The sequence below is a fragment of the Pantherophis guttatus genome, chromosome 17 (genome assembly GCF_059756535.1).
Source record: "Pantherophis guttatus breed Tessera chromosome 17, ASM5975653v1, whole genome shotgun sequence".
NCBI lineage: Eukaryota > Metazoa > Chordata > Lepidosauria > Squamata > Colubridae > Pantherophis > Pantherophis guttatus.
The window spans coordinates 12,879,527-12,905,949 of record NC_142079.1 but is presented as its reverse complement, the minus strand read 5'-3'; the positions used below and the strand labels follow the sequence as shown (position 1 = coordinate 12,905,949).

Genomic DNA, 26,423 nt, shown 5'->3' with positions numbered 1-26,423 from the left:
CTGTCTCCCAGGGCTACCCACAGCTGCTGGAGGGGAGTGATCTCTACAACCTGCTAAATTGCTCCGTTGGCGAATGTGACTGATAACACACCCTGGGGGGAAGGGGGAAACAGGGTCAAGCGTGGGTCATAAATTACGTGGGGTCAGAGTTGGCTTCATTTGGAACGTGCCGACATGAACCTCCTAATAAATAACGAGATTTCTTTTGAAGCTTGGCTCGAGGCTCATGATTTAATAAGGGCATCCGTCGGAACCCTGACATTCTGTTCTGTTCTGTGGACGTTGCAGGAATCACTGCATCGTTTGACTGCTCGTTGGAGACCGACACCATTTTTATTTATGTTCTTTCTTCCGTCCTACACATCAAACTGTAAACGTTGTTCTTCAAAGACCTTCCAAAAGGGCTCAACTCTCAAATCGACGTTCCGCTGGGGAAATAGGGAAAGTTTTTCGAGCAAGGTTTTGGCTGGTTGGTTCTGTTTGATGGGAGAATTTGAGAATCCTGATTTCAGATGTAACATCTCCTCGTGTGAAACAGCAGGTAGAATACCTTTCATCTCTTTCTCCCCCCAACTTTCACATCCATGGTTGAAACACATACAGGTCTTCAGAAGGGAAGGACTGAAAGGATTGCTCCTCTCCCCATCCCCAGTTTTTTTTTTCCCTCTTTTTGTCTGTGTGTGTTTTCCCAGGATGGCTCTTAAGGCCTCCCAGTTCAAAGTGAAACCGCGCAAAAGTGATTCTGTTCAGCTTTCAAAACTAAAAAAAAAAAGATCTCGCAACACTCCGGATCTTCCTCTCTTTATTATTTCATGTCCTGTTTTGATGGGTCCGAGTGAGGAAACAAGAGACAGTTTTTCATCCCTACCGTGGATGAAATGTTTAAAAACAAGAATCCAAAAAATAAAAATTGTCGTTCAACTTTGCTTGTATGGTTTCCTGTGAACTGGTAAGGTTTCTGGTGTTTTTTTCTAGGTGCAACTCAAACTAATCAAAAGAAGTCTCTTTCATGAGTCACAATGGATTCGTGCTTTTCCAGAGCTCCAAATAGATAGACGCCAGTGATGGGATTCAAATTTTTTGACTACCGGTTCTGTGGGCGTGGCTTGGTGGGCGTGGCCAGGGAGTGTGACAGGCAGCAATCAGCCTCCTGCAGCCTTGGGAGCAAAAATGGGCCAGGGGGGTGGGGGGACATGCCGCCACCCCTGCCCCCCATTTTGGGCCTAGTAGGTCTCCCTGAAGCCTCCTGGGAGTGAAAACAGGCCATGGGGGGCATGTCACACATATCCATGCCCTGTTCTCTAGAACCAGTAGTTAAAAATGCTTTAAAAAGTTAAAAAAAAAAGAAGGCTCTGACGATCACAGCTGTGGCGGGTGATCGTCGTAGCCTTTTTTACCTTTTAAATGCATTTTTTACTACCTATTCGGGCGAATAGGTAGTAAAAAAATGCTTTTAAAAAGTTTTTAAAAAGATTCCCACATGTGCCACAGCTGATCGTACATCCCCCCCCACGCTGTTCTACTTACTTACCCAAGCCTCCTTTTGGTGCGCACTGCGCGTGCGTGTGTGCAGCTCACATTTGGTGCGCACTGCGCATGCAGGCGCACAGCTCACGTTTAGTGTGCACTGTGCATGTGCAGCCAGCGAACCGTTAGTAAACCGGTTTAGATTTCACCACTGGACTTGCGAATAACAAAAGTCAGTGATGTGATTATCTATCAGCTACGTTGCAAGAATCTTTCCAGATTGCTTGCCTTCCCCCAGGAATGATCAGCTAAAGCTTCATGGATCTTGGGGGAAGTCAAGATTCTGACATTTGTGGCTGTGTAAGGATTCCAAGCTAGGTCCCTGTTTGACTCCCTCCTACCACTAGCCGACCTCCAGCCTGGCTAGCGGTTCCCCCATACATAAGAAAAACAGTCCATTTTTTGCACACCACCATGGTTTCCACCTAGAATATTTTTAACCGCATCTGTGGGCACCTTTGTCTGTTCCCCTCTCTAAGTTACTGTACCTAGTTCCAGCCAAGTCTTAGAAAGAAACTGCACATAGCTGGGTTTATTAAAGGGCGATATGCCACAGTGTAAGGCTTGGCAATGCTCCCGCATCCCTTTGCAACAATGGTGCCATTAATCCTACACAGCGAGGCCTCCCTGTGTTAAGGAAATATTTATGGGGTCTTCAGAGATCATAAAAATGAGCCTGGATCAAAATGTGCTTCTCCAGGCAACGCTTGGACAGATTAGGGGGACATATGGTTTGCAGGAGTTGGATGTTCACATACACAGACCCGCTAATAAACTCTCGCTTTTATGTGTCTTCTTTCAGCCATCCATCACGTTTCTGCAAAGTAACAGGAGAGGTCAGCCAAGAAGCTTTAATGCATTAAAAAAAATAAAAAAAAAGTAAAGTTCCATGGAGTTCCCAGTGTGTCTGGAAAGGAGCAAAAAGTCAAGTGCTTTAGAGAAGATGAACTTGGCAAGGAAATCATGATGTGCTTTGTATATGGTGACCAGAGGCAAAGAATCATAGAATCCTAGGCCTGGAAGAGACCTGAGAGGAGTTCTAGTCCAACTCCATGCCCAGGTCCCAGACAGGAATCCTTATATAGAATAAGAGAGTTGGAAGGGACCTTAGAGATCTTCTAGTCCAACCACCTGCTTAGGCAGGTAACCTTATGCCAGTGATGGCGAACCTTTTCGACACCGAGTGCCAAAAAGGTTGTCCGGAAATGTCATGCGCACACACACGCACTTGTCGGGGCTGCGCTCTGGAAAAGCTGAAAACACTCTACTAGCTCCATTCAGTTGACCAGACTCCACCCTGCAAGGATGTTATGGGATCGTTAAAAAGGAGATGATGATGATTAATGAGATTGGTTAGGTCACGTTGACCCATCAAATTTTGAAACAAGCTGTTAGCAACATAAAATTCTTCCTGTCTCTTTTAACTGTACCAGTCAGGCTTCAGGCAGGGGTACAGCACGGAAACAGCATTGGGCGCATTGGTTGATGACCTCTGGAGGGCTCGGGACAGGGGTTGTTCCTCTGTCCTGGTCCTATTAGACCTCACAGCGGCTTTTGATACCATCGACCATGGTATCATGCTGTGCCGATTGGAGGGGTTGGGAGTGGGGGGCACCGTGTTACGGTGGTTTTCCTCCTTCCTCTCTGATCGTACGCAGTTTGTGTTGGCAGGGGGACAGAGGTCGACCTCGAGGCGCCTTGTTTGTGGGGTGCCACAAGGGTCGGTCCTCTGGCCCCTTCTGTTCAACATTTATGTGAAGCCACTGGGTGAGATCATCCGTGGTTTTGGGGTGAAGTTCCATCAGTACGCTGATGATATTCAGCTGTACATTTCCACCCCGGACCACCCCAATGATGCCCTTGATGTGATGTCCGGGTGCCTGGAGGCTGTGAAGATCTGGATGGGGAAAAATAAGCTCAGACTCAACGCTTCCAAGACCGAGTGGCTGTGGTTTCCGGCATCCCGATATAGCCAGCTAGCTCCATCGCTGACTATTGGGGGCAAGATCTTGGCCCTCTCAGAGAGCGTTCGCAACTTGGGTTTTCTCCTGGATGCACGGCTGTCTTTAGAAGACCATATGATGACTGTGGCCAGGGGAGCTTTTTATCAGGTTTGCCTGAATCGCCAGTTGCGTCCCTTTCTGGACCGGGACGCCTTGCGCACGGTCACTCACACCCTCATCCCGTCCCATCTGGACTACTGTAATGCTCTCTACATGGGGCTCCTCTTGAAGAGCACTTGGAGGCTCCAACTGGTCCAGAATGCGGCCGCGTGGGTGATTATGGGGGCGACACGTCGCACCCATGTGACACCCCTCCTGCACAAGCTGCACTGGCTCCCAGTGGTCTTCCGGGTGCGATTCAAGGTGTTGGTCACCATCTTTAAAGTGCTCCATGGCTTAGGACCTGGGTATGTACGAGATCGCCTTCTGCCACCGATAGCCTCCCACCGGCCAATACGCTCCCACAGAGGGGGACTCCTCAGGGTGCCGTTGGCCAAACAATGTTGACTGGCGACCCCCAGGGGGAGAGCCTTCTCTGTGGGGGCACCTGCCCTCTGGAATGAACTGCCCCCGGAGATCTGCATGATCCCCAACTTACGTACCTTTCGCCGTGCCCTTAAGACTCTTTTGTTCCAACAGGCCGGGCTGGCTTAGAAAATGAATTTTAATTGGGGGTCTGTACTTTTTAACATAAGGGCCAAATTTTTATATATTTTAAATTGTTTTTAAATTTTATGGTTATATGTTTGTTTTGATATGGCTGTACATCGCCCTGAGTCCTTCAGGAGAAGGGCGGTATAAAAATTTAATAAATAAATAAATAAAACCATTACTTACAATGTTGAACGTATGTTTATCTTCCAATATAAAGAGGGATTCTGATCACTTCCACATCTACCAACGTATCTTCTGACATGACAGAGATGACTCAAAAGTCATCTCTGGGAATGGATCAGTGGTAAAATCCATTTTTTTTTATTGCTGGTTCTGTGGGCGTGGCTTTATTGGCATGGTGTGGCTTGGTGGGCGTGGCTTGGTGGGCGTGGCAGGGGAAGGATACTTCAAAATCTCCATTCCCACCCCAGCCCAGGAGAAGGATACTGCAAAATCCCCATTCCCTCCCCACTCCTGGGGGAAGGATATTGCAAAATCTCCTTTCCCACCCTACTGCAGGAGAAGGATACTGCAAAATCCCCATTCCCACCCCACTCCTGGGGGAAGGATATTGCAAAATCTCCTTTCCCACCCCACTCTAGGAGAAGGATACTGCAAAATGTCCATTCCCTCCCCATTCCAGGGGAAGGATACTGCAAAATCCCCATTCCCTCCCCACTCCTAGGGGAAGGATACTGCAAAATCTCCATTCCCACTGCACTCCTGGGGGAAGGATATTGCAAAATCTCCTCTCCCACCCCACTCCAAGAGAAGGATACTGCAAAATGTCCATTCCCTCCCCACTCCAAGGGAAGGATACTGCAAAATCCCCATTCCCTCCCCACTCCTGGGGGAAGGATATTGCAAAAATCTCCATTCCCACTCCACTGCTGGGGGAAAGATGCTGCAAAATCTCCATTCCCACTCCACTCTGGGGCCAGCCAGAGGTGGTATTTGCCGGTTCTCCGAACTATTCAAAATTTCCGCTACCAGTTCTCCAGAACCTGTCAGAACCTGCTGGATTTCACCCCTGGAATAGATCCCAGATGCAATAAGGGGCAATGTCTTCCAAAGACTATCAAGTTGGTGGAGAACTCAAAAGGCAAGAGGACAAACCAAAAAATGCTGGAAAACAGAGGAGATGTGAAGTGACATCAGTGTCCGATGCCCAACCTCTTTCAACGTTTATTTGTAGGCTTGATAAAATATGAAATCCTTGACCTGATTCTTCTTGGTTCTTGGTTCAACAAGGCCTCTGAGAATGTTAAGATAATGTAAATATAAATAAAAGATGCCATGGTCAGTTTACTATGCTCGGGGGGCCCTGAAAGCATTCCTAGCAAAAGTGAATTCAGCACTCAGAGCGGAAGATGATATTTTATTAGTAAATACGTCTGTGTTTGGACAACAAAGCTCGTCTTTGAAAATATGGGCATTGCGGCGCTGTGGAAGAAATTAATTCTCTCTTCTCAGTCAGCTGCCAGTCTTCCTAATGCAGAAATATTGGAAAAACAGAAGCAGTGTCTTTTGGGAAATGCACAATATATATGTATATATAAAAAGGCACTGGTTTTGATATGAGCACATCAACAAAGGGTCTCCAAGAACTGTCAATGAAAGATTGGGTTGGTCTCCATTTTTAGAGGGGCTAGCAAAGAATTTCCCAGGAGGAAGGTCTTCTCTTCGGCACGTCCTCCTTATGGAGGATTCTCCCACCCAAAGTAAGATGAGCTCCATCCTTGTTGAGTTTCTGGAAGTCCCTCAAGAGCTGGTTATCTCATCAGGCCCAAGAAGGGGACCAGGGAGATCTTGAGATGGCTTCATTATTGCTGTTAGCATCCATTCCCTCTTATCCCTTGTGATTTGTTAATTTTTTGAATAATGATTGCTGTTTTTCTTTAAAAAAAAAAACGTGTATTGCTTTTAATCACTTTGTTATAAGCTGCCCAGAGATCTCAACTGAGATGGGCAACAATATACATTGGATGGATGGATGGATGGATGGATGGTGGAGAGATGGGAAAGATGGATGGATCAATAGATGATAGATAGATAGATAGATAGATAGATAGATAGATAGATAGATAGAATCATAGAATCATAGAATCATAAAGATAAATAAATGATTGGTAGATAGATGATAAATGATTGAAATAGAATCATAGAATCAGATAGATAGATAGAAGGAAAGAATCATAGAATCATAGAATCATAGATAAATGATTGGTAGATAGATGATAAATGATAGAGATAGAATTATAGAATCATAGAATCATAGAATCATAGAATCATAGAATCATAGAGATAGATAGATAGATAGATAGATAGATAGATAGATAGATAGATAGATAGATAGATAGATAGAATCATAAAGATAGATAAATGATTGGTAGATGATAAATGATTGAGATAGAAATAGAATCATAGAATCAGGTAGATAGATAGATAGAGTGAGAGAGAGAGAATCATAGAATCATAAAGATAGATAAATTACTAGATAGATGATAAATGATTGAGATAGAGATAAATCGAATCATAGAATCAGATAGATAGATAGATAGATAGATAGATAGATAGATAGATAGATAGATAGATAGAACATAAAGATGGATAAATGATTGAGATAGAGATAGATCGAATCATAGAATCAGATAGATAGATAGATAGATAGATAGATAGATAGATAGATAGATAGATAGAATCATAAAGATAGATAAATGATTGATAGATTGGTAGAGATAGATGGGTGGGTAGGTGGATGGATGATTGATAGAGAGAGGGATAGAAGAGAGAGGGAGGGAGAGAGAGAGAGAGTGAGATGCAAAGACACATTATATAGGTGGCAATAATTCTGCAAGCTCTTCTTGATAATATGATGAGTACAAATACCAAGCAATTACACACGTGTGTGTGTGTGTGCGTGCAGACACACGCACAAACGCACTGCACATCTTTATCATCAAACTGTCCAGTGCCGGTGTGTTTAATCAAAGCAAAAAATAGAAATCCTCATTAAGTGGTTGACACTTAATTATAGCCCGGGGTGAAACTCCGTGATTAGTAATCATTGCATCAGTTTAATCAACAGCTGATAAGGAGAGTTGAATTTTTGTTATTGTCAATGTTCTCCTCATAATGAATAAACATGACCGAGGTTTTCCTTTCATTATTTTTATTGGCATTCTTAATTGGCTGCCTCTATGGCAGCTGGTTTACGGAGGTGGATGGGACCTTCTCTCATGGCTAGAAGTCAGAACCTTGGAAGATTCTCCATGCATAGCATGGTAGTAAAAGAAGTGAGCTTTGCAGGGAGTGGTCAAATTGTGCCAGTTGTTCCCAGGAAGATCAAAGATCACATGGGTGAGGGAATGTCTAACCATTTCACCAATGACTTCCTTTAGGCCTCTTCTCTCTTTAGGAAGGATGGACCATGAAAGTGATAAACTTAGATTTGTTTGGAGCCGGGATGTCTCCTCCTCCTCCTCCTCCTCCTCCTCCTCCTCCTCCTCCTCCTCCTCCTCCTCCTCCTCCTCCTCCTCCTCCTCCTCCTCCTTCTCCTTCTCTCCTTGTTCTTCTCCTCCTCCTCCCTCTCCTCCTCCTCCTTTTCCTCCTTCTCCTCCTCCTCCTCCTCCTCTTCCTCCTTCTCCTTCTCCTTCTCCTCCTCCTCCCTCTCCTCCCTCTCCTTTCTCCTTCTTCTCCTTCTCCTTCTTCCTCTCCTTCTTCCTCTTCCTCTTCTTCTCCTCCTCCTTTTCTTCCTCCTCCTCCTTCTTCTCCTTCTTTTCCTTCTTCTCCTTCTTCTTCTCCTCCTCCTCCCTCTCCTCCCTCTCCTTTTTCTCTTTCTCTTCCTCCTCCTCTTTCTCCCTCTCCCTCTCCTCCTCCTTCTCCTCCTCCTCCTCCTCCTCCTTTTCCTTCTTCTCCTTCTCCTTCTCCCTCTCCTTCTTCTTCTTCTTGTTGTTGTTGTTCTCCTCCTCCTCCTCCTCCTCCTCCTCCTCCTCCTCCCCCCTCCTCTTCCACATCTTTAACCCACACTTGGCCAAGTTAAGACCACTTATGTTCCCAATCCTTGCTTCTCAGTTTTTTCTTTTTTTCAATTTAGGCCTACGGTATCTTAAAAAACGTTGCGTGCTCCTTTCCACCGTGACGACCATTCTGGACTCCGAACTGATTTAGACCATTTTCTGCCCAGCTCGGATGAGTGGCAGGTCTCAATGGAGTTGAGGGTGTGTCTCTTGAAGCCCACCCTGCTCTTGGTGTTAGCTACCTTGTAAGGTCTGGGAAGTTAATTGACTGAGCACCACGCTTGAAATTCAAGCACTTTCTGTTTGGCGAGAAAGGGAGAGAGAAGGAACTGAATCACAAGCAGCACTTTCGGTGTTTGTGATGGTAATTAGACTGGCCTGAAAGTGATGCTGATAGAAGGAGAGAAAATTCTAACATCCGAGTAAAGGAAATTACAATCCCTTTCAGGGACTGCACTCCCTTATGGGTTATTATTGTGAATTTCTGAATTATACCTGTGACCTCCTTGAGCAGGCCAGCTGGATAGAATCGGTGCAGCAGGAGAAAACTGGGTAACTGGGAAATGCTAAAAAACTTCAAAGCGGTGTCATTTGATTAACCTCGGTGCTTTTTCTAAAGCTGCCGTATTGGAAGACGAGCTTTCTGCATTGCATTAACAATTCAGACAACAGAATGCAACACAACGCAATGCACAGACTAACACACCCTCCTATCTTTATTGGGGTATATGTATCTAATGGGTTGACTTTACCCATTCGGAAAGCTTCGTTTGGCAACGCCCTACAAATCAGACAAAGCTACAGGGACTGTCATCAAATTCCCATTGTAGTCAATGACATGTAGTCAATTTCTCAATTTCTGCTCAGTGATACCTGAAGCATTCTGGACTTGCCTCCAGAAGTTGTGGGTGCTCCAACACTGGAGGTTTTTAAGAAGAGATTGGACAACTATCTGTCTGAAATGGTGGAGGGTCTCCTGTTTGAACAGGGTTGTGGTTTTTTTAAGATTAACAGAATTGGAAGGGACCTTCGAGGTCATCTAGTCCAAACCACCTACACCATTTCTGACAGATGGCAATCCAGTCTCTTCTTGAAAGCCTCCAGTGATGAAGCTCCCACAACTTCCAAAGGCAACTTCTGTTCCATGGGTTGATTGTTCTTACTATCCGAAAATTCCTCCTTATTTCTAGGTTGAATCTCTCCTTGATTGGTTTCCATCCATTATTCCTTGTCTGGCCTTCCGGTGCTTTGGAAAATAGCTTGACCCCCTTCCTCCTCTCTGTGGCAGCCCCTCCAATATTGGAAGACTGCTCTCATGTCTCCCCTGGTCCTTCTCTTCACTAGACTAGCCAGGCCCAGTTCCTGCAACCATTCATTGTATGTTTTAGTCTCCAGGCCTTTGATCATTTTAGATAGATTCAGATTAACAGAGTTGGAAGGGACCTTGTAGGTCATGTAGTTCAAAGACCCCCACACACACCCAAGCAGGAGACCCTACACCATTTCTTACAGATGGTTGTTCAATCTCTTCTTATAAACATCCAGTGTTGGAGCATTTACAACTTCTGGAGGCAAGCTGTTCCACTGATTAATTGTTCTCAATGTCAGGAAATGTCTCCTTAGTTCTAAGTTGCTTCTCTCCTTGATTAGTTTCCACCCATTGCTTCTTGTCCTGTCTTCAGGTACTTTGGAGAATAGCTTGATTCCTTTGTGACAACCCTGAGATATTGGAAGACTGCTATCATGTCATAAAAAGATGTTGAGACTCTAGAAAGAATGCAGAGAAGAGCAACCAAGTTGATGAGGGGGCTGGAGGCTAAAACATACGATGAATGGTTGCAGGAACTGGGCATGGCTAGTCTAGTGAAGAGAAGGACCAGGGGAGACAGGACAGGACAGCAGTCTTCCAATATTTGAGGGGCTGCCCCAGAGAGGAGGGGGTCAGGCTATTTCCTAAGCACCTGAAGGCCAGACAAGGAATAATGGATGGAAACTGAACAAGGAGAGATTCAACCTAGAAGTAAGGATAAATTTCCTGACACTGAGAACAGTCAACCGATGGAACAGAAGTTGCCTTCAGAAGTTGTGGGAGCTTCTTCCCTGGAGGCTTTCAAGAAAACATTGGCTGGCCATTTGTCAGAAATGGTGCAGGGTCTCCTGCTTGGGTGGGGGGTTGGACTAGATGACCAATAAGGTCCCTTCCAACTCTGTTAATCTGTAAAACATGGGATGGAGATAGAGTTATTTTATTTATTTATTTATTTATTTATTTATTTATTTATTTATTTATTTATTTATTTATTTATTTATTTATTTATTTATTAGTTTGATTTATATGCCGCCCTTCTCCGGAGACTCGGGGCGGCTTACAATGCGTTAAGCAATAGCCTTCAAACTTTTGTATATACCTGCTTAGTAGGGCTTTTGGGCCCCCCCCAAGTGGTGTTCTTTTTTTAATACAAAGTCAGCTTATTGCCCCCACAAACCGGGTCCTCATTTTACCTACCTCGGAAGGATGGAAGGCTGAGTCAACCTTGAGTCTGGTGAGAATTGAACTCACAGTAATTGAAGGCAGCTGGCACCTAAATACTACTTTAACAGTAGTTTAGTCCACTGCATGACCAGGCTCCTATAAGTTAGATGGCCTTGTTTATTTTAGAACATCTTAGAAATTGCGACGGGCAGCTCATCCCTCTTGGAAGTCATCAGATTGTGAAGAAACATTTTAGATCGTAAGAAAACATGTGTATTTTCAATAACGCCGGTCACGTCACGCCTTTTCAATGCCTGACGTTTTCGTCTTTTGCTCGAAATCAAACGAAATTTGTAAGAATGCACAAATACAGTTGTTTTTCCTCAGATTTCATCTCAGAGACAAAGCACGGAATCATTCCCCGAGCGTCTTGACCTTCTAGCTTAGCTTTTTTCAAACGGCTTCACAGTTGTCAAAGCTGCTGTGGGGGAGAGACGGGTTCACCATCTAGTGATCTGATGTTCTGATGATCCTTTGTACTTCAAAAGACGTTTTTACTGGTCGCTCTAGAGATCTACAGGGTGGTTACTTGCGGCTGTCTTTTGAACTGGCTGTTGGTCACTGTCACGAAATCTTTTCTGCACCTTCCAGTTCCTTGATTTCATCTGAGGCTTGCTTAGGCGAGGAAAAGAAATCGTCTGGAGGTCATCCCAAGCAGCACTTATCTTGAGGTTCAACTCTTAAGGATGCTGATAAAAAATACAGTTGATGTAGAGGGCTGAATTTTACCTGAGATAAAATGTGAAGAGGGAAGTCGTTCATGGGGTAAACTCAACCACAGGCCTTCAAAAGTTGTGGGAGCTTCATCACTGGAAGCTTTCAAGAAGAGACTGGACTGCCATCTGTCAGAAATGGTGTAGGGTCTCCTTCTTAGGTGGAAGAGGTTGGACTAGATGACCTACAAAGTCCCTTCCAACTCTATTATTCTATATTGAATGGAACGACTCACCTTCAGAAGTTGTGGGAGCTCCATCACTGGAGGCTTTCAAGAAGAGACTGGACTGTCATAAATGGTGTAGGGTCGGTCTCCTGCTTGGGCAGGGGGTTGGACTACATGACCTACAAGGTCCCTTCCAACTCTGTTAATCGGTTAATCTTCTGCTCATTGCTGAGGGAAGATATATGTGATGATGGCTCCAAAGACTACACAGTGTTGATTTCTGGTTTATCCAAGAAATTATACTCTAAACCGGAATTATTTTGCATTTGTTCTGCCTTTTCACAAGATTGAACCGTATGGGGTCCTTGATGCTTTCTGAGCTGGGTGGTTTTCTTACAGACATTTCATGACCCAACTAAGTAACATCATCAATGCTAGAAGAGAGTGGGGTTTGCTCTGTGTTTATAGACAAGTGGTTTGACCTATTCAGTGTTGGTGTTGGTTCTTGATGGTTCCTTGATTAGGCTGTTGTTGACTATTTGATTGCTGGTCTGAGCTTGTAGGTCCTAGATTATGGTGTTCTATTGGGGGTATAAATAAAGAACAAGTCCCACTCCCTTCTAGCACTGATGTCTAGTTGGGTCATGAAATGTCTGTAAGCAAACAACCCAGCTCAGAGAGCATCAAGGATCCATAGTCCTCCACCTCCTCCTCCGTATTTCCTCTCCATAAACCTCACTCTCTTCTAGCACTATTGATGTTACCTGGTTGGGTAATGAAATGTCTGCAAAGAAAACCACCAACCTCAAAGCAACAAGGATCCCATAATCCCCCCTCCCCACAAACCTCACTCTCTTCTAGCACTGATGATGTTACCTAGTTGGGTAATAAAATGTCTGCAAGAAAACAACCAAGCTCAGAGACTAATGAAGACCCCATAGATTTCAAGCTTGTGAAAAGGCAGACTAATGCAAAATAATTCTGGTTTAGATATAATTTCTTGGATAAACCAGAAATCAACATTGTGTAGTCTTTGGAGACCTCCTCCTCCTCCTCCTCCCCCCGCACAAACCTCACTCTCTTCTAGCACTGATGTTGTTACCTAGTTGGGTCATGAAATGTCTGCAAGAAAACCACCCAGAGCCATTCCTCTTCCTCCTCCTCTTCGCTCCCCTTTCCTCCACTCCACAAACCTCACTCCCTTCCAGCACGGATGGCGGTTGCAAGTCTATAGGTAAAGGTAAAGGGTCCCCTCGCACATATGTGCTAGTTGTTCCCGACTCTAAGGGGCGATGCTCATCTCCGTTTCAAAGCCAAAGAGCCAGTGCTATCCAAAGACATCTCCATCGTCATGTGGTCGGCATGACTCAATGCCAAAGGCGCACGGAACGCTGTTCCCTTCCCACCAAAGGTGGTCCTTATTTTTCTACTTGCATTTTTTTTTATGTGCTTTCAAACTGCTAGGTTGGCAGAAGCTGGGACAAGTCACGGGAGCTCACCCCCTTAAGCGGCACTAGGGATTTGAACCACCGAACTGCTGACCTTTTGATCGACAAGCTCAGCCTCTTAACCACTGAGCTACCACGTCCCTTGCAAGTCTATAGGATTCCCTGGTATCCCAGGGGGTTTCCTACAAGGCCTTCTGATTGTCCTCGCTGCCTTGAAGCTACAAGCTTCATATTTACTCTCCTTCCGGCCTCTGAGCTTCCAACCGCAAGTTAGGAAAGAATCGGGAGTCCCCGATCGGTGTGGAAGCGGTGGGTGGAAATTCTGTAATAAGAACTTGAGTGCAATAAGAAACCACTTAGAGCGTCCCATTATATCTCCTGCCATCTTTCATTTGAGCAGCGGTTTTACTTTCTCCTCGGAGAGTTCCAGACAGTGCAGAAATGGTTCTTCCTTCTCGTTGTTTCTATTATGTTGTGCATGGTTGTTGTTTTTTTTCTTGCCCCTCAAGGCAAAGCTTGATTGAAAAACCGAGCATTTTCAAGAAGGGGCTGCAGCGGATATTAAGAATAAACGAAGTCCACTTCTAAGGGAGAAAAAAAAATCCTTCCGCATGGAAGGAGTTTGATTTAGAGGTAATAGTTGTTGATAGCAGCATCTTTACCATTTTTATTGGATGCATTAGATATTCCAAAGACAGGGGATCGCTTGTTGAGGTTCAGTCACTTTCAATTCCCGGTGGCCCAACGGACATCGTCTCTCACCAGAATTCCCCAGGAATAATGGCTTCTCGGAGTGCTTGTAAACTCATCCTTGTGTCTAGTCTAGTGAGAAGAAAGACTAGGGGAGACGTGATAGCAGTCTTCCAATATTTGAAGAAGAGGGGGTCATCCTATTGACCAGTGCACCTGAAGGCCGGAGAAGAAGCAACAGATGGAAACTAATCAAAGAGAGAAGCAACCTGGAATTCAGGAGAAATTTCCTAATGGTGAGGATAATGAACCAGTGGAACAGAAGTTGCCTTCAGAAGTTGTGGGTGCTCCATCCCTGGGGGATTTTAAGAAGAGGTTGGACAACCATTTGTCCAGAACGGTATGGGATCTCTTGCTCATGAAGGGGGTTGGATTAGATGACTTCCGAGGTCCTTTCCAACTCTGTCTATTCTATTCTATTCTATTCTATTCTATTCTATTCTATTCTATTCTATTCTATTCTATTCTATTCTATTCTACTCTATTCTACTCTATTCTACTCTACTCTACTCTATATTCCCTATTCTATTCTATTCTATTCTATTCTATTCTATTCTACTCTACTCTACTCTACTCTACTCTACTCTACTCTACTCTATATTCCCTATTCTATTCTATTCTATTCTATTCTATTCTATTCTATTCTACTCTACTCTACTCTACTCTACTCTATATTCCCTATTCTATTCTATTCTATTCTATTCTATTCTATTCTATTCTATTCTACTCTACATTCCCTATTCTATTCTATTCTATTCTATTCTATTCTATTCTATTCTATTCTATTCTATTCTATTCTATTCTATTCTATTCTATTCTATTCTACTCTACTCTACTCTACTCTACATTCCCTATTCTATTCTATTCTATTCTATTCTATTCTATTCTATTCTATTCTATTCTATTCTATTCTACTCTATTCTACTCTACTCTACTCTACTCTACTCTATATTCCCTATTCTATTCTATTCTATTCTATTCTATTCTATTCTATTCTATTCTATTCTACTCTACTCTACTCTACTCTACTCTACTCTATATTCCCTATTCTATTCTATTCTATTCTATTCTATTCTATTCTATTCTATTCTGTTCTGTTCTGTTCTGTTCTATTCTATTCTATTCTATTCTATTCTATTCTATTCTATTCTACTCTACTCTACTCTACTCTACTCTACTCTACTCTACTCTACTCTAGATATCTATCGATGATATCTAGACACCGTGTGTTCTGCAACCTTTTTTTTCAATGGCCTTTGATTTCTGCAATCATACAGATGGCCCTCATTTAACAATCACAAATGGGTCCCATGATTTAGTTGTTAAGTAAAGCAGTTGCTAAGTGAAGCTGTGACTGTGCTTATGATCTTCCTTCAGCTTTCCTTTGCTTTATAGACCTGCAAAGGTCCTGAATGTTTGGAGCCAACTTGATGTAATGGAGAACACAAGTGAGGTCCTAGCAGGCTCAAAACAATCCATCCATCCATCCTTCCTTCCTTCCTTCCTTCCTTCCTTCCTTCCTTCCTTCCTTCCTTCCTTCCTTCCTTCTCTCCCTCTCCTCTCCCTTTCTATATTCCTTCCTTCCTCTTCCCCCTCCCTCCCTCCTTCTCTCCCTTCCTCCTTTTTCCCGGGATCTCTTTGGAAAAATGGTCCAATGAAACGGTAGGCTCCTTTAAACCCACTTTTAAACACAGAGAGAGAGAGAGCTTTGGTTGGATATATATTGCTCATCATAGAGAACACCAGCTCATATTCTGGGCTAAAAATAAAGCATTTCGTTCTGCAGCCACGCTTTTAATGTGCATAATTTCTTTTGATGACCAAATGTAGGGCTTGAATTCCCATTCACTCTGTGTGTGCAACGCGCACAGTTTTACCCCGAAGTGCACAGATCACGCTGCGCATTGCAAATGAAGTCATCCCTATCCTGGCCACCATGAAAGTTGCATTGACAATTTTTCTTTTCCTTTTAAACCTTTCTCTTCTTTCTTTAGTTATCTATTTAGCTGATTTAGATGGCTGCCACCTGGACAATGGACTGCATCAAGAAAAGCACCATCCATGTAGTCTTCTTGTCATGAAGTAGAAGTGGTCTGTAGAGATTCTCAGTCCTCCATGTCCTGGTTGTCCCAAAGGTGCTTTTTTTCAAGAGGCAACTGGACTTCCTTGTTTTTTCTTTGAAGACGTTTCGCTTCTCATCCTAGAAGCTTCTTCAGCTCTGACAGGATAGTGGGGAATGGAAGGATTGAGACTCCTTGCAGACAGCTGGTCATTTGCATCCTTTTAGAGGGTCGTTGAGGCCACTTGGAGGTTTCTCTGTGTCCTCAGAGTCACCTGAGTGGTGCAAATGGTTCCTGTAGTCTGCAATTTTTCCTCTGGAAATCCATTCCTACTCCTACAACATTCCAAGGGTGTCCGTCCCAAATTGTATGGCTAAAAGTCTATAGAGTTTCTCAGTCATCCAGGTCATAGTTGTCCCAAAGGTGCTTTTTCAGGAGGCAACTGGACTTTCTTGGTTTTTTCTTCTTTTGAAGACATTTCAGTTCTCATCCAAGATGTCAGGGTTCCAAGTAACACCCCTAACGAAAGAAGACTTCGAGGCTTGAAGTTCCTCAAAGTTCCACTTCATTAGAGATGTTATATTGACACATCTGGGAAAACCCGAATCTAAAAGCTCCCAGGTTTTCCCCACCCAAAGGAAAGTCCAAGTCCCTGCCCAACACCCACATGTCCATCATATGGTCCAATCAAAGCACTGTCCCAACTGGAAATGCCTCCCAGTTTCAGCCTTCCAGGTGCAGGGCAAGATGTCCTTGACTCTCTGAGAAAGGAATGTTATTATGACTATATATCATCCATGCTCCATACAATCCCCCTCCCAGTTTCCCACAGTAGGAAATGTGGCAGGCCTGAAGATCCAACGAAAAAGATGGATTCCACGCAGGGGTGAAATGCTAGTGGTTCGGACCGGTTCACCTGAACCGGTAGCGATGGCGGTGGGTGGTTCGGAGAACCGGTAGCGACGGGAGAGCGAGGCTCCGCTCACCCGCCCGGTTGTCATTACTTCCTGGTTTTTTACCTTCTGTGTATGCATAGAACGGTTTGTGCATGCACAGAGGGTCCAGATGCGCATGTGACACATGTGCACACATGAGTAAAGCAAGCACACGTGTGGCGTGCATGCATTTCCAAACCGGTAGAGAAGGTAAGTAGATTTCAATCCTGCTTCCAGGCCTGACACAAGAACCTTCTTCAGATGACAGGAGAGTGAGGAATGGAAGTTGTTAAGGATATTCTTGGCTCATAACCGATGTTGTGGGTTATTGAGTTTACGCATGAAAGCGACTAAGAATGATTGTGGATAATAACAGTTCACATACAAACAAACTGGGTTTTGATTATATTTTACTTTTAGGGAAAAAGCAAAATCATAGTCCAGAAATATTCCAAGTCATACACATATAAAGTGAGATAAAGATCAGTCCAGGGATATTTTCTAATATAAAGTCTTCTTACCAGTTGTAGAAAAATACAATAAAACAGATCTTCTTTAGTTTCAATCAGGAACAGAGTTCAATATAAAAACAGTCAATAAATATTAGAAAAGCAATAAATAGCCATGATCAAGCAATGATCATGCAGAGAGATCAAATATAGAGTTCTCTTTCTTTCTTTCTTTCTTTCTTTCTTTCTTTCTTTCTTTCTTTCTTTTCTTTTCTTTTCTTTTCTTTTCTTTTCTTTTCTTTTCTTTTCTTTTCTTTTCTTTTCTTAGATTTATATACCGCCCTACTCCCGAAGGACTCAGGGCAGTGAACAGGCACAAAATAAAACACATAGATACAAAAGTTAAAAGACATAATTAAAACCAGATTAAATAATTTAGCCCAAGACAATTAAAAAATCCCAATAATTTAAAACAGATTAAAATTTCAATTACAGCATATCAGCAGGTAAAATGGTGTAGCGTCCACACAAACCATAATTCAGCTCTCCTTAAGTACATTGGCTACAGAGCTCAGCCAATCAGGATGCAGGATGATGCAACACAGTTTTTAAAGCTACATAATACTTTTAGTTACAAACACACAATGTTGGTTTATATATTTCCTGACCAATCAGTTGGGTAATAACAATTTTCTAACAGAAGTGGTGTTTGAATTTCCCAGTTACCCATCCTTGGGGTCTCCAGGTAGGTTCCCATCTACGGTAATTCTTAAGCAAGGTTTCTTTTGTGTCCACAGAGAAGGAGAAAATCAGACTATGGAGTCCTTGGACTTCCAGATGTTTCATTACCCTACTAGGGAATATCATCAGTATGAGGCTGGGGTCACCAATCTTTTGGACCTCAGGGACCACTAAATTCATAATTTTAAATCCCGTGGACCACTAATATGATCTGCTTAATGACCGGCTGGGTGAGCATGTCTAGGTGGTCATGTGACTGGGTGGGCATGGCCAACTGGATGTCACTCACTTTGCGGGGCACCTCGCTGGCCTCTATTCACCCCTCCCCTCCACTGCCACTCCTCCCCTGCCCGCCCAGGCTCTTTAGGGCCCCAACAGGAAGCAGTTGTTGGAGCTAAGCAGCTGCCACGAGAAAGAGCTGGCAAAACAGCTGGCTCAGTTCAAATTGGATCTGATTGAGAAGGAGGCTCAGTAGAAGCACCTCACTGAGGACTACAAGCATAGGCTTTACAAGCAGAGGGAAGACCTGCAGGAGTGCAAGGCCAGGTACCGGCACCTGGAGGCTCAGCGGGCTGAGATGGTCAGCCAGTTCCAGGCCATGATGCAGTCCCACTGGAACAAGGTCCTCCGGCTCTTTGCCACCAGCGGCCCTTCCCTCCAGCCTTCGCCCAAAGCCCCGACCAGGAGGCTGAAGCAGACCCCACGTCAGAATTTCTGCCCTCCTCCTTCGACCCACACAAAAAGACCCTGAAGGAGGAGACTCTCTGCAGCAACACAAATGTTCATTGCACATATCTGGCCCAGGGGCCATAGTTTGAGGACCCCTGATTTAGTGTAATATAAAAAATGCAAACAGCTTTTCTGTGGACCACCAAAATTTTCTCATGGACCACCAGTGGTCCACGGACCACCAGTTGGTGACCACTGGTATGAGGGGCTATGGAGTTTGCTTTCTGTTTAGATATAGTGGTTTACTTTGCCCATTTTGGTGATGGTATGGTTTTCCTTTCCTTTGATTAGGGTATGATTTCCTGCTTAATTGTTTGTCTGGTGTCAATCCCTGCTTATCTGGGTGTAGACTGCTGGAGAGAATGTGTTTTGATCTTTTTGCTTTCTGACTCAGCCTTCCATCCTTCCAGGGTTGGTAAAATGAGGACCCAGATTGTTGCAGGTAACACACTGATTCTGTAGACCACTTAGAGAATGCTATAAATGTTGTGGCCCACCAGCAGTCTGCGCGGATTGTGGCTGATCCCAACAATGAGGAGGCTGGTGTGGGGTCACACCAACAGCCTGCGCAGCCAGCACTTGCATTGGACAGCGAGGAGGCTGAAGAGGATGTGGTGCCAGAGGCAGAGACTCAGCCAGGGCCTTCAGAACCTCCAGAGGCTCCTTCAAGTGGAGAGAGCGAAGTGGAGGAGCCTCTCCTCAATGCTCGAGCACGCAGGGCTGCCAAAAGGCAGGAGTGGCTACTCAGGAGGAGGAGGTCTCCTCAAGAGTAAGGTTTGAGGATAATTGGCCACTCCCTTAGCCTATTTAAGTCGCACGCAGTTAGTAATTTCTTGCTGGAAACAATGTGTAATTATTACAGAGCATTTTGGAGAGTGAGTGTCTTATCGTATCTTGTTTTCTGGGCTGGTTGCCAACCTTTGCCGGACTTTGTTTATTCTTAGTATGTTATAACTTTGATAAGGACTGTTGGTGTGTGTCACAATCCCTGGGAATCCGGAGCTGGGGCAGAACAATAAAGCACTGTGATGTGGTATATAAATCTAAGTCCTATTGCTATTATTTCATTTGAATGATGTGTAAATATACTTTACCTCTATGTGTTTGTTTGTTTTTTTTTTTTATTGAAAAGGTTTTCAAATACAAATTTTTCCCCCTTTTCCCCCCCCCTCCCCCCCCTCCCTAACCCCCCCTCCCCACCCTTCCCCCCCTGTGACTTCTTCGTAACAAAAAAAAACCCTAATTCATAACAGATTACTTACTCCCTCCTCAAAATACTGACCTTTACTTACTAAAAGTATTATAAATCCCCCTTTATCCATACATTTCAGAAAAGAAGAAGAGAAAAAAAACAAAAAAAAACAAACACATTATACTATAACTATTATAAAATAACTTCTAATTTAGCATAATAGTGTTTTATATCTATACATTATTGCAACAATTCAAAACCACCTTCCACTTTAAAACTATACGATAAGTCCTACTTTAATAACATTTCAAAGCGGGCTCCCCATAAAATCTAATTTAACATTTATTCCACTCTATCCATTTCCTCCACTCCCCTAAATGTATCACTTAAAAATCCCTTTTCTTAAACTAATCAGTCTGTAGCTAGCTTATTCACCCACTGTCTTACAAATTTACCATACACAACAATTCTTGATATCTTTAATTCACTGCCCACACTACTTAAATATATATATATATATATATTCCATTATATCTAAATAAAAAAAGAAAAGACAATAACTTTAAATTTATAGTCCATATAATATCTTCTTGAAGTCTTTCCACTGGATTGTTAAAACCAACATCCATAATAGGGTAACATAGCTTGCTGATGCAACAGTTTATTCAAGATCTCCAATCATATCTGCCCCCATCAGTAGTAAACATCTTCTTATATATATAAAAGTAAAAACAACCACCCGAGTGACATTATAATTATATTCCATATAATAATAATTGTGGGTTTCATCAGGATTATTAATTTCCATCATCGTATTGGGTAACAACCCGATCTTCTGCATGTCCCAATGTGATTCTCTTGCCTTATAATTCAAGATAATTATAATATATTTATCAACACAAAAAGAAGTTTCAAAGTAGATAATTCAAAACCATCAATTTGAGGCTCTTTCCATGTCCCAAAATTACGGCAATGCAGAGATCTGCCACTATCCTCAGGATGATATTGACCAATATGTCGCCTCCTCTATGTTTTCACATAATCATTCATATTTTAAAATCACTGGCTTCACTGTTGCTTGGGTTAGAAATTTCTATTTTTGTACAACCTATTTCTTTTTTTGTTTTCTTTTTGTGGGTTTGACTTCCATCCTAATTTTTTGTGTCTCGCGTTTCTTTTTTATCCCTTGTATATCCTCTAATTGGTTTCCATGCTTGTCCTTGCCTTGATAAGTCATCACATTAAAATCAGATGGCACTTCTCTCAAATTTGTAGATAATCCAGCTGGGGTATCCGATAAATCCAAAGGCAATTTATCTGGTACAGTCTCTGTCTTTAGTTCCAGCTCCTTCTGCTTATCCTGTATTATATCTGAAGACGTTAAATTCATTTTCAACCTATTTTGATAAAATTCTTCCGCTCTTTCAACAGTATTTAACTGGTATCTTTCTCCTTGATATCTCAATATAATACCAACTGGGACGTCCCACCGGAATTGAATATTTCTCCTTTTTAACTCAGACACCAGAAAGCCAAATTTCTTCCTTTCCATTAATATCTTAGGTGGGAGTTCCTTGTAAATCCAAATCTTTCTTCCATACAATTGCAAATTAGAATTGAAGGAATTTTGCACAATTTTATTCCTAATTTCTTTATCTGAAAAATAGATTACCACATCTCTAGGCAATTGCCTTTGCTTGGCAGTCCAGGAGTTTATTCGATAAGCTCTGTCAATCCTACAAAACACTTCCTCAGGTTGAATCTTTAAAATCCCAGCTAGAAATTCAGAAGATATTTTCCTTAAGTCATCTCTGTTATTTTCCTGCAAACCTCTAAGTCTTATTGCATATTCTGTGAAATTATATTGTATCTTTAGAACCTCTTTTTCAATCCTCTGTTGCAGATTTTCTACATTACCAGACTTTTGGTCAGCATCCATTTTAAATTTTTCTTCTGAACTATAATCCTGAATATTTAACAAATCATTTTCAATTTTTTGAATTCTATTGTCCAATTTATCTTGAATTTCATCCATTTTTGACTCTAGTAAATTAGTATTTGTATCCAACCGAATCATGAATTCTGACACTTTTAAAATTTTTTGCTGCAAAAAGTCAAACTTGGATTTCACCAATTCCTTAGTTTCCTGCTTAAATTTTTCAAGTTGCTGATTCACAATCTCATCCCTTCTTTCAATCTCCTCTAAGAGAAATTCTATTATATTAAAATCAGGTTTCTGGGACTGAAGAGTTAAAACTTGTTCCTTTAAATTCTTAGTGGGGGAATCCCCCCCACCTATTTGCTTGTCTGACTTCACAAGCCTCAGTGCCATGTTTCCGCCTAAGCAGGCTTTGTTAGAAGAAAAAAAAAAAAAACAAGACAAAAGACTTCCAGCCAGCAACAATCAGGCCTCCAGGGAAAAAAGAGAAAAACAAAAACAGGAGCGGAGTTTTGTCTACAAATGTAGCCAGTGGTATTTATTCCGCTACATTGTAATAATAAAAAACGGAAGAACTTTCCCTCTCAAACTCTTCTCCAGCCGCGGCAGACGCCATTTTAAAAAGAAACTTTTTTCCTCTTTCTCTTCCTCTATTCTCTTAAGTAATTTTTAAAAGATAAGTAAAATACTTGCGCTTCAGTATTACAGGTCCAGCTCACATTTTCTTTGAGTAATCTGTCAAATTCGCAGGCTTGCTTTTGACGCCTGGCTCTGCATTAGCAGAGGTCTCCCAAAGCCCGGAGCAGCGGCTGGGGATATGGGGCATCTCATCCGCTCCATCCCAAAAGTAAAAGAAAAACTTTTGGGACTCTGCAGAGAGTTCTACCCACCCCTGCCGGCTCTATCTCCGTTTCCTCATGGGAACGGAGTTTTTTCGAGCCGCCGTTCCGTTGTGAAGGCGGCTCTGACAGGCAGTGGAAGCTGACGATCCCAAAGGAACGTCTGGCGGCGGCCAGCAGCAAACAGGAAGTCCCAGCAGCAAACAGGAAGTCACCTCTATGTGTTTGTTGATGGCTGATGTTTGTGAATGCCAAGCTTCCAGGAATTCTCTAGCCCAGGTTTAGCTTGGCCTAGAATGCTCTAAGAGGAGACTACAGTTGAGTCTGTCCATGTGTTGTGAGATTAAGGAGGTTTCATCATCTCTTCTGACCGCTAGTTGGTGTTCACGGATGCACTCTGCCAATTCTTTTGCTTGTCTGTCCTACATAGGTGCAACATATTTGTGTTTATAGGGACGCAGTGGCTCAGTGGCTAAGACGCTGAGCTTGTCGATCAAAAGGTCGGCAGTTCAGCGGTTCAAATCCCTAGCGCCGTATAACGGGGTGAGCTCCCGTTACTTGTCCAAGCTTCTGCCAACCGAGCAGTTCGAAAGCATATTAAAAAAAATGCAAGTAGAAAAATGGGGACCACCTTTGGTGGGAAGAGAACAGTGTTCCGTGCATCTTTGTCATTGAGTCATGCCGGCCACATGACCACGGAGACGTCTTCGGACAGCGCTGGCTCTTCGGCTTTGAAATGGAGATGAGCACCGCCCCTAGAGTCGGGAACGACAAGCACATATGTATGAGGGGAACCTTTACCTAGCTATGTTTGGGAACTGACCCTTTCATGCCAACAAAGACCTAGTTAAAAAAAGAAAGAGAGGGCCTCTTTAACTTCCTGACCTAATTCATCTTCATTTGTTGGACTTATTATATAAACCTAAGAGAAGGAAGAAGAGAGGGAGAGAGAGAGAGAGAAAGAAGGAGGGAGGGAGATAGAAGGAGGGAGGGAGAGAGAGAGAGAAAGAAGGAGAGAAGGAGAGGGGGAGAGGGAGAGGAGAGAGAGAGAAAGAAGGAGGGAGGGAGAGAGAGGGAGAGAGAGAGAGAGAAAGAGGGAGGGAGAGGGAGGGGAGAGAGAGAGAGAAAGAAGGAGGGAAGGAGGAAGGGAGGGAGAGAGAGGGGAGAGAGGGAGAGACAGACAGAAAGAGAGAGAGAGGAAGAGAGAGGAAGAGAGAGAGAAAGAAGGAGGGAGGGAAGGAGAGAGAGAGAGGGAGAGAGAGAGGGAGAGGAGAGCGAGAAATAAGGAGGGAGGGAGGGAGAGGAGAGAGAGAGAGAGATTCTAAGCATAACTGATTATGCCTCTCCGTATTTATTTCAAAGGTAAAGCTCGGGGCATTTTGTAAGACCTTCACTGCATTAAGAGCTTCACACTCCTGATTTCTATAACTATGGATTAGCTTCTTTGGCCCGGTTTTTCTTTGCTTTTATTAAAATAGCCATTGTGCTGGTGACAAAAAGGGAGACACACTTTTTTTTGGGTAAATGTCTGATATAGCAGTTAATTAACTCATAGCTTTAACACCAGCCTACTGTGTTGTATTCCAGCTTTCCACCCACCCATCTCTCACCCAGAGAGAGAGAGAGAGAGAGAGAGAGAGAGAGAGAGAGAGAGAGAGAGAGAGAGAACACAAAGAACAAGCCTAACAAGCAACAAGACTAACCTGTCTCACTATGTCAAGCACAGTTTGGTCTAGTGGTTAAGGTACCAGAGCTAGAAAGCGGGAGACCGTGAATTCTAGTCTAGCCTTAGGCATGAAGAGTTAGCTTGGCGACTTTGGACCAATCACTGAGAGAGAGTTCTAGTTTCACCTTAGGCAGGAAAGCCAGTTAGGTAACTTTGGGCCAATCACCAGGAGATGGTGAGTTCTAGTCCTGCCTTAGCCATGAAAACTGGATGGGTAGCTTTGGGCCAGTCACTAGGAGACTGTGAGTTCTAGTTTCACCTTAGGCAAGAAAGCCAACTGGGTGACTTTCAGCCAATCACCAGGAGATGGTGAGTTCTAGTTCTGCTTTAGGCATGAAAATTAGCTGGGTGATCTTGGGCTAATCACCAGGAGATGGTGAGTTCTCCTTTATATAATTGCTTTTCTTTCTTTTCTTTTTTCTTTTTTGCAACTTTCCTTCCAACAGGGCAAAAGTGAAGAAAGGGGTAAACATCCTGAGTGCCAAAATTAGCGAGCTACGGCAGTGGGACGTGATGCAGGAGGTCAGTAACGGCGGGAAGCATTCGACGATTGCTGTCATGTGTCACAGAATCAAGGCGAATTCACGCGGCAGGTGAGTGGCAAGCCAGAGCTTCAGCCTGTTGAGCGTTCTGGCCCCTCATTGATTTAGATCAAAATGGGAAGGACCCATGGCTACAGTAAAATAATGGAAGGGAGGGAGGGAAGGAAGGGGAGGGGAGGGAGGAGGGTGGGAGAGAAGGGAGGGAGGGAGGGAGGGAGGGCAATGAGAAAGAATGGAGGGAGGGAGAACAAGGAAGGAAGGAAGAAAAGGAAGGAAGGGAGGGAGGGAGGGAGGGAGGGAGGAAGGGCAATGAGAAGGGAGGGAAGGGCAGGGGAGGAAGGAGGGTGGGAGAGGAGGGAGGAAGGAAGGAAGGAAGGAAGGAAGGAAGGAAGGAAGGAAGGAAGGAAGGAAGGAAGGAAGGGCAATGAGAAGGAAGGGAGGGAGGGCAATAAGAAAGGAGGGAGGAGGAAAGGAAAGGAAAGGAAAGAAGGAAAGGAAAGGAAAGGAAAAAAGGAAAGGAAAAAAGGAAAGGAAAGGAAAGGAAAGGAAGGAAAGGAAAGGAAAGGAAGGAAAGGAAAGGAAAGGAAAGGAAATAGAGAAGGGAAGGGAAAGGAAAGGAAAGGAAAAGAAAGGAAAGGAAAGGAAAGAAGGAAAGGAAAGGAAAAAAGGAAAGGAAAGGAAAGGAAAGGAAAGAAGCAAAGGAAAGGAAAAAAGGAAAGGAAAGGAAAGAAAGGAAAGGAAAGGAAAGGAAAGGAAAGGAAAGGAAAGGAAAGGAAAGGAAAGGAAAGGAAAGGAAAGGAAAGGAAAGGAAAGGAAAGGAAAAAAGGAAAGGAAAGGAAAGGAAAGGAAAGGAAAGGAAAGGAAAGGAAAGAAGGAAAGGAAAGGAAAAAAGGAAAGGAAAGGAAAGGAAAGGAAAGGAAAGAAGGAAAGGAAAAGAAAGGAAAGGAAAGGAAAGGAAAGGAAAGAAGGAAAGGAAAGAAAAGGAAAGGAAAGGAAAGGAAAGGAAAGGAAAGGAAAGGAAAGGAAAGGAAAGAAGGAAAGGAAAGGAAAGGAAAGGAAAGGAAAGGAATCACTTGTCAATGTGAGCGTTCAAGAATCCATTTCCTTGATTCCCCTTAAGAATCAGGATTCCCATCTAGGTGGACCTTGTATGTTCTAACAGAGCCTTAATAATGCATAAAGGCGGCATAACTGAAGGATGATGCATCTGAGCTTTTTGTGGCTTGGCTCTACCATTTCTCATCGTTTGCCCCATTACGATGAGAAACAAGGCACTTTGTTCAACTCGGCTGCTTTGTTCTCTAATGAAGAATCCCAGATTCAAAATACATTACGGCTTTTAAAGAAATAATTGGCCTTTATTTCTCCTTTCTGATGTTATCTTTGATAGGCGATCGGGGGGGGGGGGAGCCTTGGGCCTCTGCAGGCAGAGCGTGATGCTTTGATCTTGTCTCTGC

The 26,423-nt window shown here is 43.4% G+C and overlaps 1 protein-coding gene across 1 annotated transcript in view; it reads left to right on the top strand.

Moving 5' to 3' along the window:
- TMEM132C (transmembrane protein 132C) overlaps nucleotides 1–26,423 on the top strand; it is a 177,974-nt gene that overhangs the window by 77,161 nt on the left and 74,390 nt on the right. The window contains exon 3 of the mRNA XM_034435234.3: nucleotides 24,871–25,017. Within this exon, the coding sequence (XP_034291125.2) occupies nucleotides 24,871–25,017 (147 nt within the window). The remainder of the gene's footprint in view (nucleotides 1–24,870; nucleotides 25,018–26,423) is intronic.